A 19,070-nucleotide genomic window follows, 5' to 3' on the forward strand; every position below is an offset into this window, starting at 1 on the left:
TGGTCTAACAGCAGAATAAATGTGACTAACAGAAGTAAACCAGCATCTTTCAGAAGTTGGAATTTGTATGAAAGAAAAAGAAAAAAAGAGAAAAAAAGAAAATAAAAGAACAGACCCTGGCAAGCCCAATGTAAAGCCTCAGTACAGTGAAATAAAAAAGGCTTTGAAATGCATTCTCTTGAAAGCTTTAAAAATACTAATCGGAAACTCCATGCTCTGAGCTAGGATATACAATACTTAAAGTTCTATTCAACATGATGCAAGTATCTACTACATCCCACTGTTTTGAAGCTCAGGGTCATACCATATTCCTTACATATGCACATGGCCTAGGAAGAATGTGGCTTATTGTATTTGTTTTATAACTACCTAAAAAACTATTTGGAAAGCATGATGCCAATAGAAGAAGTTAAATACATTAAGAAATTCTTCCTGCTAGTTGTTATGGTTAATTTCTTACTTTTTACTCCATGGCATTACTTGTAATGGTATTAACTTTAGAACACTAAGAACATACTAAGGAAAATGTCTGTAAAAAAGAGGTGTTGTGAAGAGAAAACATTTTCAGTTACACAAAGAAGAGGAAAGCAACACAGCCAGGATTTTATATTTCAGAAAAAACTTCTAGTAACATCAGGAGAGAAATCTGTATCTTTTCACAAAATATAGTCTTTAAGTTCGGGGTGTCCTGTTAGTTCCAGTGCTTTCCAACAGTTATGTTGTACAATGCAGATACTACTGTAAAAGCAGTGAAAATATTTTCTTATGATTTTTTTTGTTAAAAATGTATTAAAATATTTATAGAAACAATGAAAATCTTGAAGAATGGCTTATTTAATACAGCTTTACACTGCCATGTAAAAAGAATAATTGTGTAGTTTATACATATACCGTGTAAATTACTATGGAAACCAGATGTAGCTTACACTACAAGGTGCCTTGTAACTCATCTCTGCTGAGCAATAAATCCCCCCCCTTTTCTTCTTGGCAAAACTTTGAGAAACTTTACTGCTGTTTTCTATCAGCAGATACAACAGATGGCTGGCACATGCCTGCTTTACTAAGAAAGTGGGATCTCTACAGCATTACTTTGATCCCTGGTGGCATGTCTACAACACTGAGATGCAAAATACCACAGCTGAGCAGAATCTAAATATTAAAGGTTTGGAGCTCTCCTCTTGATATGAGAACCCTCTGTCTAAAAATCATGCTCACAGGACATAAACATCTTCACATTCCACATGGAAATTTTGGTACAGAGGTCAGAAAACAAAGTATTTCCTCTGTTTGGTGACATGAAACCACAGTGAAGGTGCTACTGTAAATCCCAAGAGTGTGAGTTTATGCGATTGCCTTGACCAGACTTCCAGAACAGCCATACTTTTATTGGAAAAAAACCTGAATTGTGCATATGAGACATTTTTAAGCTGAAAAGCAGCACTGTAATCACTGAGTATGAATAAAATATTTACAAAAAGTTTAGCCCCCTCTTTGAAGAAAAGTTTCCTTTGAAGAATTATGTGTTTTGAAATTCACCAGGTTTTGTTTTCTTTCAGTTTATCAAGGAAATAGTAAAGTTTGAGTGGAGCACCCTATTGCAACAATAAGGCTTAAAATGAGAAGCCTGTTAGCTTTCCTCTGGATAAGGAAACAAAATTTCTCCCATCATAGGTGGATACTCCATTTTATCTTCATGGTCAGGCTACATCTCAGCAAGACAAGGTAACTCCAGAGAAAGCAATCGAGCTGTTCAGGTTGATGGTCAAATTGCTGATATCAGAACTAGCCTCCAGGAGCTGGAATTACATAACATTCCTAAGCTGCACTTCACAATTTAGAAATGATGTTAGAAAATGTACTGATGACATATATCTGCTCTTCCTAAGAGGTGGGCATCTTTTTGCTTTACTCATGATCATCAATAGCTCTTTGATTAGAAGTAACCCAGGCTTTCCAGTAAGGACAGGTTCAATTGCCGAAGAACTACACACTGGGATGCCCCCTTCCCTCCTGATCCTTGTGCTTCTGTGACCAAAAACTCTCCCAGACCAAAGGCCTTTCTTCCTCCAGCACTTCATCTCCTTGTGTGCACATGCATCTCTCCTCTCGTAGGGCAGGACCACCACTACCATATCACAAAAAGGTGAGCAGCCAGCAGCAAAAGGCTGGATATATCTTTAGCATGCAATATACATGCAATATCCATGCACCCAGGTTCTACTATAAGTTGGGGAATGACCTGTTAGAGAGCAGTGTAAGGGAAAGTGACCTGGGGGTCCCGGTGGACAGCAGGATGACCCTGAGCCAGCATGTGCCCTTGTGGTCAAGAGGGCTAATGGCATCCTGGGATGTATTAGAAAGGGGGTGCTTAGTAGGTTGAGAGAGGTTCTCCTTCCCCTCTACTCTGCCCTGGTGAGACCACATCTGGAATATTGTGTCCAGTTCTGGGCCCCTCAGTTCAAGAAGGACACGGAACTGCTGGAGAGAGTCCAGCACAGAGCCATGAAAATTATTAAGGGAGTGGAGCATCTCCCTTATGAGGAAAGGCTGATTGTTTGTGCTTGGAGGAGACTGAGGGGTGACCTCATTAATGTTTATAAATATATAAAGGGTGAGTGTCACAAGGATGGAGCCAGGCTCCTCTCAGTGACAACCAATGATAGGACAAGGGGCAATGGGTACAAGCTGGAACACAGGAGGTTCCACTTAAATACGAGAAGAAACTTCTTCTCAGTGAGGGTGACAGAGCACTGGAACAGGCTGCCCAGGGAGGTTGTGGAGTCTCCTACTCTGGAGACATTCAAAACCCGCCTGGACGCCTTCCTGTGTAACCTCATCTAGGTGTCACTGCTCTGACGGGGGGATTGGACTAGATGATCTTTTGAGGTCCCTTCCAATCCCTGACATTCTGTGATTCTGTGTGTGATTCTGTGTATATGTGCATCCTCCAGTCACATGCGCCAAATCCCATTCGCTCACCAGCACAGGACTGAATATTCAGATGTCACCTCATGGACACGCATTCAATCATACAACAGGAGAGAAGCCCTGGGGTACATTCCATAGCCAGGAGTAGGAAGCAAGCAGCTACATTAATTTATCTGACCCCAAATACTTCTCCCATATTTGAAAGGAAGAAAGCAGCCTGGGCAGGCTGTGGCCGAGACTGTTTTTGTAGGGACTGCTACAGAACAAAAATTCCAACTTGCTTTTTGGTTTCTTTTTTCATCTCCCACCTATTAAAACAACCCGACTGCTGCTCTGTCACTGAGTACTTGCTTCCTCGGCACTGATCAACCTTTTTTTTTTTTTAATATGGTTCTCTCCCACCAATACTTACATATAAGCTTAATTTTATCACTGTCAGAAGTCCCACTGAAAGTTCAGCATATATATTGGTATTTGTAGATTCAGAGATTGAATATCTTTCATAAAGTTCCTAAACGCTGTAAAGATTATGTTGTCACTGCAACTTTTGGCACATTCCACTGATGGACATAGTGCAACATGCTGCAGCATTAGCATAACAGGGTCTATTCCTCTCTCATTGGCAAGTCTTGAAGTGCGGTCTTCCCCAGAGGATGAGATCCCCAAAAGTCATTATTCTTTCTTTTGCAAAAAACATACAGAATAAGAGCAAGAAGCACACCAGTGAGCTCTAGTGGTTACACAGATCCCTACTGTATGCTATATATTACCACCGATTTTTGTTTTTTTAAACCTTTCAAATCAAGGAACAATCTCTGTAACTACCAGTTTACCCATATTACATTTTTTCTGAAGAGACCATAACATCTGTAATCTTACCTTTAAATTCACAGGTGAAAACATAAGGTGCACAAAAGCATAAGAATCCTGTTCCACAGTGTTCTAGCCTTCTCGTAACCCCTGGCTCATCCTGACTTCCTCAGAAAAAGTAGGCATTCAGCACCTTCAGACCCTTCAGAAATTTGGGGTTTCCCCTATTTTTTCCTAATATTTATTAGAACTAATGGACTAAGAAACTGCTTTTCTTTGGTTAATGTTTTCTAGTGAAAATGGCTTCAATTGTTTACCATACAAAATCTTTTCCACATAAAATGGTTACAGGGCACAAAGGCCACTGTTTTAGAAACGTAGTATCTAAAAGTAGTAGGGTTTTATCACTTCAGTTTACATCAAATACGAGTATAATCTAGTCCTTAAAATCTTCCTTTCAACAGACACTTTTAAACTAGAATATGGACAAATGCAGCAGTTCAGGACTGAGAAGTATTGCCACTTCCTAGGTTGAATTATTTACTCACCTACAACTTGGATTAGTATTTATCCCAGGACCAGGTAGATCAAATCTACCCACAGGATATTTATAGCCACTTTCCACAGGTGTAAACAGGGATGCAAGGTGCATTTCAGGAGAGACTCAGCCCTCCCCTGTTGGAGATCTCAGGCACTCACCCAGCTGCTCTCTCATTCCCCTGTCTTATTGATATCAGGGCTAGAAACCATGTAATGACACAGACAGGATCTCCTGGAGAAGTCTGATATCTACAGACCCAAAAGGGTTCTAGCTACTGCTAGAGGCTATGGCATATGCTACTGACAGCACTCAAAACCTTGGAACCCTAGAGAAATATCTTTAGATCTCAGGTGGGATACAAGGGTCTATAAGGCACAAGATACGAGACTCACAGAAGAAATTATTTCCGTTTTACCAAACAGGACACAACTGTATGCTAGTTAACAGGTTTTTTTTACAGAAAGCAGTCTGGTACTTCATTATCTTGAATGTGTTTCTTCTTTCAAAGAGAACTAGTATATTTTACCTTTTCCTTCTTCCTTTCTTGTCTCTTTTCTCTCCTCCTCCCCTCCTTCCCTCCTCCTCTCCCCTCATTCCCTTTCCCACTTCCCCTTCCCTGACTCAGGAAATTCTCAGACAAAAGTATTCTGCCAGAATAAAGGTAGCAAGTGTTTAGTACTTTCCTGGACTTGTCAGTGGAAACTTCTAAGAACCTGTATACTCAACACCAAAACAGAACGCTGGGGGAAAAAAAAAAAAAGAGAGATGGGAAATGCTGGGAAAAAAACCAACCAAAACTGTGTTCTTTTGCCACAAATAACTTTTATCTGACTCTATTTGCAATGCCACTATGGGCATTGTTCAATTACAACATATAAAAAGGTATGCCAATGTCTTCCTACAGGCTACAGAAGAAATACACGTTTTTTCCCATCCCTTCTCCTCAGGAAAAGGTCTGGCTGGCATAGGGACACTAAGTGCCCTTGTTTCCACAGAGGTTCACAAGAACTATGAGTAACAGGTAGCTGTATTAAAACACCTCTAAGGGATGCAAAAATCAACAGGACTGTTTGTACTACCAAAAATTAGACATTTTCTCTAGGATGCTAAGTATGTTTCCCCTACTCCTGAAACACCAGAGGGTTGAAACTCTTTTCTTAGCTCAGACTGCTGTTTGAAACCCTGCTTTTCATCTGTAGACCTGCATAAGTATTTAAATATCCACAACCAGAAGACTGAAGTGCCAATGTTTGTATTGACTGTACACAGATGAACTTGTAAGGTGTACCCTACAGGTGGCTGTAAAATCTCCAAATGCAGAGTCTCTTGGTTTTAACACTTGTTTGACCCATAAATACCCAAAAGTTAACACATTGTTCTCGAAACACAGAAGTGCAAAGATGCTACTTTAACCATTTAGGTATTTCACTTACTAATTATGGTTTATCTAACAGGAATTCAGTAATTCAGCAAAGAGGAGGAAGAGGAATAATGGGTTAGACAGCTTTGCCACTGCTCAGAAGGGATTTTGTCCTGCAAGTTGCGTCAAGGGGAACACATGCCTATGCTGTCTCTAAGTAAGTCTGTGACTCTTCTCATTAAAATCAGTGCTACAATCATATTTTCCTAATGAGCTACCTGTGGGCAGCAAAGAAGGGAGGAGAGAGCACAAGAAAAAAGGCCAAGAGAAGAGCGACAGGGTTCAGACTAACATCTCAGTCTTCCTTTCCAAAACCAGTTTTATCATGGACAGCAACTGAAGCTGACAGAGAAATGGAGCAGGAAATATAGTCCCAAAACACACTAATTATTTCTAGTTATTTAAATGCCAGGCCTTGGTATACAAAGTTGTTTTCTCTGTAAAGCTGGCGTGGAACGTCAAACACTTTGAGCAAGTCACTCAGCCTTTGTGAGTAAGTTTTGTCTCCAGATTCCCTTCCTCTCTAAAAGAGGAGGTAAAGTGTTTCCTAAACTCAAAGGCTTTGCGAGGATAGCAAAAATTACAAGGGTCACAGACAGTACATCAAAGTCAGACAAGTCCTGTAGTTATGAACAGTATTTTAAAACAACCAAAACCACAAACAAATTTGTGAAGCTGCAATTAGCTGAATTATACAAACAATTTTCATTGAATATTTGCATGTAAATATTGTTTCATCTTTACCAAGCTCTTTATTGTATGAAGTCAGTGTTCAGCATTGTAAATTGGTTTTATGTTACAATTATTTTTTTCTGTATCCATAACATATGCTAACGTCATTCAGCTTTATGCAAATTCAACATATGTTGTCAGTGTGTCAAATTGTGCATATGTGTCTTCATGAAAATGTCATGCGTTCTTATCTTTCCAACAAAATAATCCAAAGGTATTCAACGCACTGCTGATTTACATGACTTTGCAGTTAAACTTGGTAAAAGTAAGTCTACAGAAGAGACTTATTACTTGCAAGGACTACACATTAAGCATGTACATTTAGTAAATAGAAGATCAATAAAGTACGTGTACTATTTGTCCATAAGCTAAAGAACGTTGAAAGAAAATTGCATCCACATAACTACCGTCAAGTAAAATTTTATTGAAAGTAAAGGCAACTGGATGTCTTCCGGATGAGCTCTGACTGTTCCCCGCACCGCACCAGCCTGCCGGGTTCTCCGCTGCCCGAGACACCCGGCTCTCCCACGCACTTCACAACCCCACCTTCAAACACACTTTCCCAGCGATGTGGCCGCGTTCCTCGCTGCTCCCCGCGCCCCCTCCCCGGCCCTGCCCGCGCCCCGGGACCCCGCGGGGCGACGGTGCTGAAGGCGCTGCCCACCCGGGTCCGGCGACAGACACGACGGCAGCGGACCCGCGCCCGGGGCCGCCCCGGCACGCCTCGGGGAGGGTTTCCTCGACTATTCCAAAAATCAAACCACCTGCCTGGGTCTAAAGAGCCGTCCCCGCCCCTCGCCGCGGCCCCATCTCTGCACCTACCCGTCCCGTTGCCTGCCAGGTGAAGTTCATGGCGTGGATACTGACGGGGATGGCGGGCATCCTCTGCTGGGCTTTCCTGAAGTCGTGGGTGAACGGGGCCATTTTCCCCTCGGACACGATCAGAATATCCTCCTCGAAGCCTGCGAAAGGCAAAGGGGTGCGATGGGCAGCAGCTCCGCCGAGCCCCTCCGGGCCGGGCTCCGCTCCGCGCAGGGCGCTCGTCCGCCCCCGCCGCGGCAACCGGCCGGGGGAGCGGCCCCGCTTACCGATGAGGACCCGCGCTTGCTGGGCGTCGATCCACATGTAGAGCGTGTCGGGCTGCCACGGCGCGGCCCGTAGGCTGCAGAGGCTGAGGGCGCCGCAGAGCAGCGCGGCGCACAGCCGCCCCGCCGGGGCCATGCTCCCGCACCGCCCGCCCGCCGCGCCCGGGACCCGCCGCCGCTCCGGCCGCGCCTGCCCTCTGCCGCTGTGGGACGGCCCCGGCGGCGGGAGGGGGGCGCGGGGCGGGGCGGGCAGGAGGAGGGCGGTGGGCGCCCCGGCAGCCGCGCACGGCGAGGAGTGCGGTGCTGCGAACTCCCTGAGGCGGGCGCCTTCCCCCGCTGCGGAGGGCGGCTGCACGGCGGGGCAACGGGTAGCGACAGTGCAGCTGGGCGGTCAGCCCTCCGCCCCCCGCAGCTGCAGAGGGCCGCCCGCTCCTGCGCAGCCAGAGCCGAGTGCCGGGACATGGTGGGTGACTGACACGTCCTCTATCACGGGAGACGTGCCACGGGGTCGCCGTGCCCGGCACATGCTGTGCATGAGGTGCTGTGTGTTCTGGCCATCTCCCAGTGTTCACCCCACGGTGTTCACCCTGGCACCACCACAGCCACAAAAGCATCGTCGGAGACACTCATGTCTGCTTGAAGAAACTAGCTTTGTACGCTGCAGTCACCTGGTACATGCGGCGTTTGAGTTAGGGGTTGGGGAAGCATCACCAAAATGGCATGTGGGTACAGTTGGGTAAGGGCTCCCAGTTGGATCCAGTGAAGCTGGGCAAGCTGGCTGCCCACACTGGCAGGCCAGACTGCAGAGCGAGCCATCAGCCCCACAGCACAGCAGGACAGCTCTTCCCAGCCCTAGGGAACTGCACAGTGAATGTGACAGTACTCTAAAGAGAGAAAACACTTTTGCCTTGCATTTATCTGGTCTCAAGAAGAGTGGCAACTCTGAAAAACACTGAAATGTTGGCTTTTACACAGAAACTACTGAATGTAGAAACTTAGTAAAGCTGAAAAAATGTTCTATTCAAAAAGTTATTTAAACTGAACCATGCCTTTTAAAGGAAAAAGTAGTTTCTTGATTTGCTGGTTTCTTAGATAAGGAAAAGAACAAGCCTAAAAGCTAAAACTAACCAGAGTAGATAAAGTTTGAGTAAAACCCCAAAGCTTCTGTCTGTAACGTTCTGGAAGGAGCTGGAGGGTATTTTCTGCCTCTGAATATTTCCTTGGGTGCTGCTGTGCTCCATCCCACACTGTTAATGTGACTGGAAAAGTTACCTCTTGTTTAGCTGCCTGAAACTGAACTCTTCAGCTCATGGGAAACAGGATGAAGTTGGTCTTGCTTTTCCAGACAGGTCTATCTGAGCAGCGATTGCCATGTCAGCTTACACCCAGAAAAAATTCTGAGCTGTGTCTTCATTTTTCATGTTCATATTCAAAGAGCACAGCCAAACTGGTAAGTGAATTTTTTAAGCAAAAAGTTTATGGTTCAACACATGAAATAACCTCGCCCTCCCACTGACATGCTGTACTGTACGTTTTCCTGCATCTCCCACCATCAGTGGATCACTCCACTAATTCTGTGTCGTTGTTTCTGTCCTGGAGTAGGTGTCTCTCCCTCATTTCTGTTGTTCTCTGTGCTCAGTACTGTGTTGTCAAATTTCCCAGAACAGCACACATGGCTACCAGAGAGAAACATGCACACTTACATGTTGTGTATATGTGTATATATATGTATATGTTCATAAATAACCCGTAATTTTGCAGCAGAACATTAAAACAACATCTCTAAATTTTCTGTATACAAGTATAGGTCAGGCACCTGTGCACTTCCCAACGCTTTCAAACATTTTTCCTCAAAGCTTCATGGCATTTTACAGGTGAGGAGCTGGGGCACGGAGAGGCAGTGACTTGCACAAGTTTACCTGGGCAACACATTTGCAGGCAAATGTAGGCTGGAACAGAGTTGTCCTAAATCCTCAGGTGGTTCCCCAGTAACCTGCCCAGCCGGAAAACCTTAGGCTCCAAAAGCTGGAGTCAGCATATGAACTGTAACAGAAACGCCCCACCTCTAGATCCTTATTAGATATGGGTAATTATTTACTATTATTTATTTTGTGTAAAAATGTGTTTTCTCTTACACACTCACCTGTGCTTACCCCTAGCTGACTGTGTACGGTTAGAAGGCTACCTGTGGGTGAGGCTGCTCTCGAATTCACACTTCCCGTCTGCTGAAAGGGCTCAGCCGGTGCGTTCCCCTTGTCCTGCTGGCTCCGGGACGGCGGCTGCGGGACAGCGGCCCCTGGACGGCGGCCCCGGGATGGCGGCTCCGCGGCGGCGGGACCCAGGGCACTGCCGGTGCGAGGGCGCGATCTGCCGGCCGCAGCCGCCCCTGCAAGCCCCGGGGCGGCGGGAGCTGCTCGCTGCAGCGAAGGCTGCAAGAGCTCCCCCTTCCTTCCTTCTTTCCTTCCTTGCCCCCGCTCAGCGCTGCTCTCCGCGGGTCCCGCCGCACCCCTGGCTCCGGCAGCCTGATGGGGCTCTTATCCCCACGGGCTGGACTGTCAGGGACTCTCATGAATAACCTGATAAACGGGGAGAGAGAGAATAACTTTCCGCAGATGTTCAAAAAAACCCCATACCAAATAAAATTGTATGATGTGGAGATTTGAGATACGTATACAAAAACAGCGCTTTTTTTTTTTCTTGTTTTTAATTTATCACTAATGGATTTGATTTCAGAAAGCACAAAAAATTACATTTTAAGAATTAAATATGATTATTTTTTCTTAGCTTCAAAATATACAAGCAATTTTAAGTTTGTGACCAAAGAGGAACGTAATGGGGAAAAATAACATCTGAACTATATAGAGCTTTTAGAAAGAGGTTAAAATGAGTTAAATTATAGATACAAGTTGTGTATATTCTAACAAAATTATTTACATTGTTTTCTGTCCCTCAAAGGGGCTTTCTCAAGATCTAGCAAAGGAAGGGAAAATCATTTCCAAAACTGTGATGGTAAAAACTCCTGAGTAAAAAATGCAGTAGCGATTAGCTCACTTTCTGCAGGAGTAAGTAGCAAGCAGTGACTGAAATGCTGTTCAGTGTGTATGTGTTTGTATCTACAGACAATCCCAGCCCATATACACCTCTGTCTGTGTTTGCACTCTGTGTATCCCTTCTCCAGTGACATCTACCAAGGCACAGGCGAGCCCCATGTTAGTGCTGAGATGGTTTGTTGTACTGCAGTGTCTGCTCTCTCTGGTTTCTCTCTATTACACTCTTGTACCACTATGAGATTCATTGAGGATGTGGTTTGTAGAGCTCATGTTCATACTGCCTGCTTGTATTCCACGTGAAGATCTAGGTAAAAGCTTGTTATATTTCTTCTTGAGCCCTTATTTAAATGTCCCTTCCTCCTAATTTACATGACATATTTTAGGGAATAATAGTCACTTTTTAAGTGAGTTGAGAGCACTATGGAGATTGGATTGGAATATACTTGGAAAAGCAAACATTTTGTGGTTCTTTGTTTAGTGAAAAGGAAAATGTACACAAAAACAGGACTATGTTGTGAATGTGGCTTCAAAATCCACTTTCATAGGAATGCATCTATAGTGGATTTGTGGCCTGCTCTGACATTCATTGTGACTGACTGCATCCCCCTGATGGCAGCCTTGAAATGAATGAACAAAGAGTTGGAATGATGATAAACCTAGGGAGCGATATGGAAGTCAGTACCTGATGCCCTTTGATCATCAGTTGAGTAATACAAAAAGAGGGGAGAAAAGGCCTAAATAATAACAGTAATGGGCAAAAATGTCACCTGAGGTGACAATTTTCATCTCAAAACATACTGCTTCCCCTCAAGTGTAGAGAAATAGTGCATGTATTTTTTTATTTATTTGTTTCTTTGTGGTAAACATTCACAGATAACTAACACCTGCACAATTTAAATAAGGAAAAAGATGCCAGACTGCACCAGGATTTTCAGAAGTGCTCAGCCTTCACTGGGTTTACTCACTGAAGTGCATCACAGAATTCCTGCCAGTTTCAGCAAACCCAAAGTTTATTCAGTAGGAACTAGATCCCCTGAAATTCTTGCTGGTTAGGCCAAAACAACTGGCATTAAGAGCTGGCAGGAAAAAATAAAAAATAATATAACCATTTTTATTAGAAAAATCAGTTTTGCTAGAATTGTAATATGTTGAAGTCTCTGAAATTTGAAATGAGAAATTACAGACCCCAGCTTCAGTTATTCTGAATATAACATTCCAATTATTTATTTTAGAACATAGTCTACATTGTAGTATTAAAAACTATGTTAAAGCAACGCTGAAGGTGGTCATGTCACACACCCAAGAGGTGAAATAAGTCTTTTATATCGCTTATGATACAGTTCATTATCCGTTCTGTTTCTTTCCCTACGATATTCCTGGTTCGTCCATTGGAGAGCATGGAATTGACCTGGCTTTGAACCAGGCTTGGTGCTGAAGAAGACAATTAATTTTAGAGCTGTTGCCTCATTTATTGCTGAAGTAGAAAAGTTTTAAAGCAAATGAGACAGGAGTTTGCAGAAGTAAAAATGATCACATCACTAAAGAAGCCAAAGAGAGATGTTCCAGTCCTCACTTCTGTCACGTTCCTGTGTGTCCATAGGCAAGTTACTTCATTCTTTTTTTCCCACGTAGTCACCAATTTCTGTTCATTTCCGAGTGCCTGACATCAGATCTTCAGTCTTGTCTACAGAATCCCAGAATCCAGGCAGGTAATCCCAGAGATGGCACAAAAATACATAATTTGTCTTTAGAAAAGATAGTACAGCAGAGAAGATCAGGGCCAGACGATGCAAAGTTTGGAGAAAATGAAGTATCAAGTAGGCATTTTTTGTTTTCTGCAACTGTGTTATTAGCTACCATCTTACAATGCATGGATGTGTTGCATGCATAATTTCTGTGAATTGATTAGTTGATTTCTATCCATTTTGGCAGATAAGTATAATATACTCCCAAAGCATATTTAATATCTTATTGGAAGCAGTTAGTAGCAGAGCAGGAAAAAAAAAAGAGACATCCTCCAAATGTCCTGCCCATGACAGATCTGTACTCTGTCCTCATGCATTACTACATATAATAGAATTACTTTCCCTAGATGTCCCCAAATGCAGGGGGAACTTCAGTTGAAGATTACACCTTCTTAGATGGAAAATCAACAAATCATCAGATGCAAACTATAGTAATTCAATCTGTTAGATTCAGTACCCTCTGAGATGGCCAGTACTGTTGATTATCCCATTTTTATATAAACTCTTTTAGCTCTTTTTCAACAGTCTCAGTTGCTTATGCCTGTTTGGGACAAATCATCTTAGATCTTATGAAGAGGTACTGGGATTTATTTCTTCCACTCTAGTGGACATGGTGTCATGCTAAGCAACAGAGAATTTAGTGGGATTTTAGAGAGAAAGCTAGAAGATCTCAGCAAAGTGTAAAATGAAAGGGAAGAAAGGGAGAAGAGTGGATGCAATTAAGTTTCTACCTTAAAAATGACAGAGAACATGAATAACAGTTGACAAAAACTCATCCTTTAGAAAATTATTCTTGTGTTGTACCAAAGGAAGCTATCTCTTTCATCAAAGTTACTTACCTGCAACATCAGCTTCAGAGGGTTTAACATCAACATCTATTGGAGGAGATAATGGGCAGATTTGATAAATATTGCTCACTGAAAAGGAATGAAATGTAGGAGAGCTATATGATTTGTTGATGAATGTGGCTGCCCACAAAGCCTTTGATGCATCTGTCATACGCTGGAGATTAGAAGCTCAAATTCTGTGGCTATGGGATCATGCAAGCTTCTTTCATAACTGATCGAGAGGTCTGTGACTTGCCCAGCAAGAAAGCTCTAAGCGCTTACAGAATCAAAGTTAAAACTAGAGATATCATTACAGTTTCTCAGGGAGATAATCAAAAAGCACATCAAACTATTTTAGGAACATTCATGGAAATCTACAAACAATGTCTGAAAAGACCAGCAGAGTGACAGTGCCTTAAGAGCAGAAAGACAAAATTTATATTGTCTGCCCTGCAGTAGGGAAGAATAGACACAGAAGGGATTATATATGCCATAGCATGAAATAATGCCTCACATATGGTAAAGAATATGTGAATTGTAAAGTGGGAAAAATCACTTTGAGCCATATGTTCTCCTCTGGCATCAAACTGCATGGGAGAACAAAATAATCCAAAAATTATGTGGTTTTTGAAGCACAGCCATACAACTGCATTCTCCTGCTGCCTTTGTACAGTACACAGAGCAGGATCCAGACATACTATATGAGAAACTACACAATACTTTGAACAGTGCTAAAGAAAAGGGAACACAGCCCCATTCATGTCCCAGTTCAAACCTTGCCCATGCTGGAACTGGCAAGGAGACAGAGGAGCAAGGATGGGCAGGGCAGGAAACCTGACATGGTTCAGGGGGTCAGTACAATATGAGTCAGGCACACGAGATGCCACGCTAGCCTAAATAAAGGCAGTGGTAAAATTGCCATTGACCTAGTGGGCCCAGAATTTCTGTCTCACTCTATATCTTCGATGCTCGCATCTTTCTGGAATGACTGTGCAGCTGCTGAGGCATCGCCTGGCACAGCCACACCGCAGAGCTCTCCTGACAGCATCAGGAGATATGACTGAACATCAAGTTCATGTTTGGAGCAGGACTGCCTGGACTGTGCATTTCACACGTGTGAATTTCAGGTGGTGTCAGGAGTATGACCTTGCATGAAGCTGCTAATTTGTCAGCTTTCCTTCCTGTCACTATTTTTTTTTTTTTAAACACAGCCTATTTGCCATGTTTTTACAGGAAAGGGAATACAGTTACTTTTCTCTTAAAAACCTGTAAATTCCTTAGTTTTGCTGCCCTCCTTACCATGCAGCCAGAGAGCTGGGAGCATACACACAGGAAACCTGGAAGGAATGCTTTTTAGGAGCTCAATTCAAACCCACCATTTTAGTCAAAGACAGGACATGTGGCAGTTCTGCTTACATGGGAAGCAGACAAAGGTATAATGACATGCCCTAATACGATTCCAGCTGTGAAACATAACATCATTTAGAAATAAGTGAAGTGTATTGAGTTGTATAAAGGTAGATAGAGGGAAAAAATGACACATTGAGGTGATTTGAAACAACAAAGAACTATACCGTGAAAATAGTGAACTTATAATTAGGGCCTCCTGCATTCTCCAATTGTGGAATATTCCTTCTCCAGCAAATTATTTTCTGCCATAGAAGTTTTAATTTCTCTGTTCCCTGGGCATTCTTGTGCCACTTTTTGTTTTCTTACTGGTAAAGTTTATTAGACTTGCTAAGCTTAATTTCTTGCAGATGAGGGAATAAAATCTTTGTGGACTTTCTGCTGCCTTGGTATGGGGCAGACTAAGACGTGGGTTTTGTGTGGGAGTGGATGCAGAGGATCAAAACATCTAGACTAAGAGCAAAGGCTTTTCAGTCCCTTTGGTAACGAAGGGTAAAGGAGCTGAGAAACTAGATGCCAAGGGTTGTAATCCTCGGTGTGCAGAAAGGAAAGCTGAGAGAAGAAATGCAGTAACAGATGCAGAACGACAGGGTGTTGGCAAATTCAAAAACTATGAGAGGACCCAGTCAGCAAGAGAATATGACATGCCTGGCACTAAATACAGTAATTACAAACCTTTTTAATGGTATTAAAGTTCTTCCAGATTTACTCAATGACAGCTCTGAAAATTATCTAATTAAAATAGGATGTCCTGAGAAAGTAAGAGAATTCCGAATCTCTGCAGACATCCGGTCCTGGTTTTCTACTGAGAGCAGCAGGCACTCCAGAGGACCTCTTACTTCATGTCCATGGCAGGTAGTGATGGTGGGTGCCTGTGTGACATACAAGAGGACTGTGCTGCTTAGAGAGCTCAACATTGGGATTTCTCTTTGTCATATTAATTCCTGGAGATGGAGGTTTGCTCAAGAGCCAGGACTTAGAAATACTTTTACCCAAGTGGCAGATTGTACAGAACAAGCAAGAGCCTTTTTGGTTCCAAACTACACAGACAGCACCTGAAGCAGAGTGCGTGTTTGTTAATAGGTTAATGTTCTTTATACACAGCATGTTCTTGAATCGCATCGTTCATGTAGTACTGGGTACCCCACAGTGAGTACCAAACAGGTGAATCAGACTGGACATGCTAAGAATAATAAATCCAATAGAGAAACACATAGAAGGAAGGGAATTCAGTGAAGGGAGTGATGGAGTATCTGGAATTTGCGTGTATTCTCAGCAATCCATTCATTATATAAGTTGCAGTACTACAGCACTACCAGATGTCAAAAGGAGAAGAAATAATGTGAGATTATGGAATAGTTGGAAGCAAAATATGAGTTCTGAGAGCAACAGATGGATAATGAGAGTGCTAAGATGTATACATTATCTACAACATATATTTAGAGACTTTTGTATAGCATGAGTTCTTCAGAAAATCCTAATGACAACTGCAGATAGATTTAAAAGAGCCCAGGCTTCCACAGTCACCAGAATGAATGAGGGAACTCATACAACCAACACAACATCAACATGAATGATGTAAAATGATGTAAAAAATGCTGAACTGTGCATAGTAAAATGTTTCCTAGGGGAAGGAATAAAGACTAATAGGCCCTAAAGCATGTTTTCAGTAAATGATAATTTAAATAGGAAATGCTCCAGAGAGAGACATTAAAAAATCCTTGGAAAGCAAAGATATGTTATAAAAGAAAGCTAAAACCAAATTACAAGGCAGTGATATAAAATAAATGTCACAGCATCATAAAAAATATATGGAAGCAATTGAAACAACTACTGTTTTCGTGGAACAATTCAGCTTCATACATGTATTTATATTCATTCAGGCAATCAAAATAGGTCCAGATGTATCTAAGAATGGGCATGGAGTTTTCCTCAAGCTTAGGATCCATAAAGGAGCATGGAAAACTTGCCTGGGCTGGAGCAAAACAGAATTATACTCAAGACCTTTTGGACATGTTTTTTTACTGAGATTGCACAATATTCTCAATGCCAGAGGGTTTATAACATTTTATAAATAAAATCAAAACATCATTTCTAAATTATCTATGCCCAGTTGCATATATAAAATGTACATTTAAGCATGAATTTGAAGGTACCATCTTAGTTAATTTAAGATACAGCTGGCTAATTGGCTGTTTGTAGATTATCATGTGGTTATAACAAATAGCAGGTGTACACTAGGTTGCAAATATGCATGTATGATATCAAAAACTTTCATTCAATTAATTAATAATAGCTATTACAGTTTTTTAACCGGAAAAGTTTCCCTCTATTTTTCTAGATGGTTTTCCAATTAATTTTGTTTAGATTCATGAATGATTAGCATTTCCAAAAATTGGTCTTGTGTATATCTGAACCTGGACACTTGGAAGATAAGCAACATACTACAAAAGGCTCATTTGAAAACTCTGGTTTGCATATCTTCACCATTTAACTTCTTGAAGCTTGTAGCAGAGTTAATTCAGTTTATCTGGGTATCAACCTAAAAAGTAAGGCCTGTACTGCTTTTTGTCCTCTTGTCCTTAGCACCTTACTTCAACTGCTATATGCTTTCTTGTCTCTGCTGTAAACAAGACTGTGGACTTTAAAATGATAATCTTCCTTTTATGATCTAAACCATTCTCATTCAGTTCATCTATCTGTGCCTGTTTCAGCACACCTCTAAGAGTCTAACAGTATATGCCCACCTTGTTTCTGCTTATATTATGACAGCTTTTTAAATTACATAGTCACATATGAGTAGCAAACTGGTATTTCATTTTTTGCGTGACTGACTCTGCAACACAATTTTATTTTAGCACATCTTCTGTTTGTTTATAGTATATAATAGAAATCATCCAGCATTTAATTCATTTACATGCTTTTTCTGTATAATTTGCAGCTTTGTTATCTCTAACAAATACCATTCACAGTAACAAAGACATCATTCTGAAAAAAATCCAGCAAGAAGAGGACCAAGGATGGGATGTGGAGAGCACTGGAATGGAATTCCTACTTCACTCTTCTATAACATTTTCCATCTTCATTCTTGAAGGACTTCTATAAGGATGAATCATTATTTGCATATGCCTACAGGAAAAACTGAGTCACCTGAAGAGGAAGCGATTTGCCACACAGCAAGTCAGTGGCAGAGCCAAGAGCAAAGAACAAGGTTCTTCATTTCCTGCCTGATGCCCTTATGACATTAACTCAGTTTACAGCTCTGCCACAATCTTCTTTATGACCTTACATGAGTAATTTCGGTCCTTTATTCTGCTAACACTGAAGTGCATGTTTAATTTAAGCATTTTTTTAAGATCACAACTGGCTGGAAATCCCCCACTAGTACATTGGCCATATACATGGATGGTTCATTCTTTCTCACAGGTTCTTCACAGGAGATAATTTTTTGATCCATGCACTGTCATATTAGGTAATATTTTATTTTTCCTGCTGTGTTTATTTTTTCCCAGAAAGTTTTCACAAGGACTAATTTTAGCCAGGGTAAACCTGTGTCCATAGATGACAGAAAGTGGTAAGTCTATTCTGATGCTCATAGGGTACATTACCTATGTGCTACGGGCCCCCAATTCTTCAGCTTTGCAAATGCCGTTTTCTTTTTCCATAGACATCTGGAGCACAACTGTCTGCACTCCAGATGAAGTCATGGTGTGGATGAGAGTTCTCTCCTCCACCTATCACTCCCTACACAGTGTGCATGAATAGCTGGAAAAAACACTTTATTTCCCCTGCCCCACCTCAGCCCCTTTGCACATAAAGCTCCCTCAAACATTTCCTCTAGGATTCTTCATAAGAACATCTCTGCACTGTTCTACAAAGCCTCATGTGGTATAAAGCAGTCATTTCAGTATTTGGCTCTAAATTTATTGTGTGTTTTGATGTTACTACCTTCTGCTGTTGCCTCTGCTTGCTTCTATTCCTCTTACCTTCCTTCTTTTTGATACTCTTTCTCCTATTTCTACTATATCTTCTCACTTTTGTATTTCTGTGGGGTTTTTTTGGTTGGTTGGTTTTTTCCTTTTCCTTTTTGTGCTTCTTCTCCACAACAAAATGGATGTGTTCCACGCTAGCCCAAACTGTCATAAAAGCATGAGGAGGTGAGCTGGAGATTTGGCAGAAAGTATTGCTCTTGTCTGGCTATGCAGGGAGAAGACTAGGGCTTTGCTGGTGTGAGGATTTCCCAGAAGTAATTTTGGAGCTGGTCCAACAGTTTACAGTAAAAGGACTGCAGTTCTAAGGCAAGTTCAGGAAGGTGACAGACATCTTTTTTCCAGTTCAGGTACAATAACCAAGAGTGGCTTGTCAGATATATGTCTGGTCAGAGAAATGAAAAAACGCTTTTGGTCAGGATGTTACATTGTATATCCTGGTCTTGAAGGATACAGCCTTTATATGAAGCCTGACATAGAAGAGAGGCAAAACTCTGGTCTGTAACAAGCATGTGGAGAGAAGAACAATAGGCCAA

The 19,070-nt window shown here is 42.0% G+C and overlaps 1 protein-coding gene across 1 annotated transcript in view; it reads right to left on the reverse strand.

Annotated features, from left to right (window-relative positions):
- Window positions 1-7,858, reverse strand: part of WIF1 (WNT inhibitory factor 1) — a 43,246-nt gene extending 35,388 nt beyond the window's left edge. Inside the window, exons 1-2 of the mRNA XM_082050672.1 lie at window positions 7,520-7,858; window positions 7,254-7,393 (exon numbers count right to left, since the gene is read on the reverse strand). Of these exons, the coding sequence (XP_081906798.1) occupies window positions 7,254-7,393; window positions 7,520-7,652 (273 nt within the window). The 5' untranslated portion in view covers window positions 7,653-7,858. The remainder of the gene's footprint in view (window positions 1-7,253; window positions 7,394-7,519) is intronic.
- Between the last annotated feature and the right edge of the window lie 11,212 nt (window positions 7,859-19,070).

The sequence above is a fragment of the Streptopelia decaocto genome (assembly GCF_964273445.1).
Source record: "Streptopelia decaocto genome assembly, chromosome: 1".
NCBI lineage: Eukaryota > Metazoa > Chordata > Aves > Columbiformes > Columbidae > Streptopelia > Streptopelia decaocto.